The sequence below is a fragment of the Dama dama genome, chromosome X (genome assembly GCF_033118175.1).
Source record: "Dama dama isolate Ldn47 chromosome X, ASM3311817v1, whole genome shotgun sequence".
NCBI lineage: Eukaryota > Metazoa > Chordata > Mammalia > Artiodactyla > Cervidae > Dama > Dama dama.
This window is the reverse complement of record NC_083714.1, coordinates 39057385-39060984: the sequence shown is the minus strand read 5'-3', so window position 1 is coordinate 39060984 and position 3600 is coordinate 39057385. Positions and strand designations below refer to the sequence as shown.

The 3600-nt window shown below is 41.3% G+C and overlaps 1 protein-coding gene across 1 annotated transcript; it reads right to left on the bottom strand.

Moving 5' to 3' along the window:
* Positions 1 to 297: 297 nt before the first annotated feature.
* ETDB (embryonic testis differentiation homolog B) lies at positions 298 to 477 on the bottom strand. The gene has a single exon (XM_061137879.1). It carries the CDS (start codon positions 475 to 477, stop codon positions 298 to 300), a length of 180 nt encoding a protein of 59 aa, XP_060993862.1.
* Between the last annotated feature and the right edge of the window lie 3123 nt (positions 478 to 3600).

Here is a 3600-nt window from a genome sequence, read left to right as displayed (position 1 = left end):
AAATAAATCAGACATGCAGTGTGATCTCACCATCTCTGCTATGTCTGAGAGCCTCTGCATAGACTGTTAGGATGAACAGAATCCCCCCTCCAGGATAACCCAGGAAAATTGTATTGGCATAAATACATATTGAATCAAAAGGGGTGAAAATCCAGCTTTTATTTTAACAGCTGAAACAAAGGAGGAGTTTGCTATTCCAATTTTTTTTTTTTGCTTTTTTTCCTAAAATTATGGGCATGCATAAGCAGGTAGATATTATGACTGTTTGGCAATAGCCAACTCTACCCTGTGTGTGGCTTATGTCAGCATCCACACCCACCTGGACAAATCCACATCACTTCTGTGCCTCCCCAGTTGCCTATCAAGTAAAAAGGTCAGCACATTTTTGGAGACCCTGTGGGACTTTGGGTGTTTTTCTTCCTTCTTGATGGTCAATGTAGGTGTGTTAGGATTGACTTCAGGGCTTCCTTTATCCATGAATGGTTGATGTCACAGTCTTCAGCAAGAGAGTACAACCGAGAAGGCCTGAAAAAGATGATGAAATACACTTAATCCAGTGGACCCAGGGGCTTCTTCCTTCCACAATCACACACCCACCCACCCACCCACCCACACACACACACACGTTCCCAGCAGTGCTCATAAGAGATTGCTTTGGGGTCTCGTCTGACTTGTCCAAGGTTACACAGAGCTGGGATTGGAAATAACCAAGCCTGTATCTAGAGCCTGTGCTCCACATCACTTCTCTATAGAGCAAATGACAGTTTCATAACATCCCCCACTTGTAGGGTTGGAGTTTATCAGGTGGACTAGTATGGTGATGGTAAAAAACAATGTTACTTTACTTCAGTATGTCTGGATTGCTTATCACGCAGACTACTCCGGTTTCTCTGAAAGGAGAGTCCTGAAGAGACTGCAAGAAGTTAGCAGGAGTATTCTCTCTCTTTCCCTGTCTTATCCCTTGTGTGAGAGCCTGGTTGGTCAGAACCAGGAGGAGTCATGATGACTCACAATGCCTCTCAGAACTTTTTTACTTCGGTGCCGTGGATACCACCAGCTAGGTTATCTCTGGTGCGAGGCTGAACAGTGAGTGACTGAGAGGTGCTAGAAAAAGGGGAAAATACTACCCATATTTGGGTACCATCTTCATATCTGCTCCCTGGAAGGATACTCAGTTCTCTTGGCCTTAGCGATCTTTCCTGGCTCATTCAAAATCTCTCCCATGAAACGTTTCCTGTGTTAGGAGTTAAAACACCCATTGCATATCCATAGGTCTCCTGGGCAGTATTCAGCAGTTTTGGCCTCAAGTGCCAAACAGGAACTTGGCCTCAGGTAGAATTTTCTGCTTCTTTCTCAATCTCTAGATACAGCCTTGGCCACAACTCTGAAATGCACAATTCACGTCGTAAGTGGGGTGTCTAATTGTAGAAATTTTGACTATGAGTAGCCATACTTCTCATGCCATATTACCTTGCAAGTCTTTGATACAGAACAACTATATAGTTGACATTGATGAGTGATCCAAGTGGGTATTGTTTAGTGTCATGACATGGGTTCTCACAGGCTGTAAGAGGGGTAATTGTGTGGACAGGACTCTGTTGGTAGTGGTGGTAGTGTTTTTTGTTTTTGTTTTTATAGTGCTTTCCTAAGAATCTAGCATGAGTATTATGAAGAAATTTGATATATTCCTACACTGGTGACCCTACTGTTGTCAATTTCATGTGACAACTGAAGAAACTGAGGCAAGGAGGTCTGTGAGATGGACCCAGGTCACACACACCCTTCTTTGAGAGGCTCTGTCTTTCAGATTTCCTCCCATTTCATATAGAGTCATGGAAAGAGACTAAAACAGTGTGTTCAGTGTCTAAAAGAAATTGAAGAGGGATAAGAGCTATTATTAGTGTACAATATTTTATTAACAAAAAGGTAGCAAACTTGTCTTTTTCTTAAGGTATTGCTTTCCTGGAGTATTCAGGGCAAGTAGATCAGGAAAGATTGTTGATGTAAGTTAAACACATAAAAAATAGATTCTGCATATGCTTCTAATAATTAGGAAATATAATAGAAATAAAATATCCTATTCAAATGGTATCAAGCAGTGTAAAACATCTACAAATATAATTAACTTTTTAAAAGACATAGGGAAAACTTACATGAAACTTTTTATGAACTTCCTATGTGGACACTTTATAATATTTTAAGTAACTTTCTTTTGGAAAGGAAGACTAATTTTTGGAATGATATCAATTCTTCCCTAAATTAATCTATGAATTCAGTGCAATCTCAGTCATAAATCACAAGATATTGATTGTGTGTGTGGAACTGAGGGACTAGATTATAAAAATACCTTGAAGAGAAAATGTGAGGGATTAGTCTGGGGGGGGCATGTGATGTCATACAGTATATTAAAATTTACTCTATAGAATTAGCAGTTGAAACAGGAATTAATAAATATGTTAATGGAAAAAATAGCGATTCTAAAAATATTTTCATATATATGTGGGAATTAAATGATAAAGCAATCAGATGTTGCCTCAAGGCAGTATTTCATGACTGTGTGTGTGTGTGTGTGCATGTGTGTGTGTGTGCGTGTGTGTGCGCATGGGCATGTGTGTCTGTTAGGGAAGATGGAAATGCAGAGGGGCTTCTGGAACCACTTGGTATTTTTCCTACTGGTAATTCTGGATTCCATCATCTTTCACAGGTTTTCTCAGTTGCGTTCTCTTGCTGAAGCCCATCTGTGGCATCAACCAGTCATGGATAAAGGAGCCTCTGAAGTCAGTCCTAGAAGGCCCACACCCATCGTCAGAAGGATAGCAGATGAATACCTAAAACCCACCGTGGCCTCCAGAAACATGCTGATGTTTTTACTTGATAGGCAACTAGGAAGGCACAAAAATGATGAGGCGCTGACAAAGTGGCTGTGGGGGCTGACACAAAACACACCAGGGTGGAGCTGGCCTTTACCTAAGCACCATGTGACTTACCCGCCTACAGCCCCTAAGGATTATGGAAAACACTCGAAAATGGTGTGGATCAACAAAACTTTCCCCTGTTGGGACCATTAAAATTGAAGCTGTGTTTTCACCTCTTCTGGTTTGATGTGTTTTTTGTTCATGGGCTGCCTGTACCTCTGACCCTTCTCCCTGCTACCCAAAGGTCACAAACATGTGAAGTCTGGTTACTCACCTTTGGAGAATGTTGACTCACTTAGAGGCTGGGGATTTCAGTTTAGAGGGGCCCTCTTGAGAGAAGTTGGAAAATCTGTTGCATTTACACGTGAAAAATGCCCTCATTAGTATTAGGGGGGATTAGGGTTTCAAGAAGGCCACTTGGGGGTCTTGATTTGTCTCCCCTGAGGTTCAAGGGAGACAGTGGGAAGAAGTCAGAACCACAGATAAATTTAAAATGGGAGAGACTGGGAGGATAGGGGTTGTTCTCTGTGTGGAAGCTGTATGTCAGGGAACTACATATGTACATTATCATACATTTGGAACTACATACATCAAGGCACAGAGATGTGGTCTTTAAAGTAGCTATGAAAAACCCTGTCAAGGGAAAAAATTTAAACAGTCAGATTTGAACAGCTGCTAAACTTCA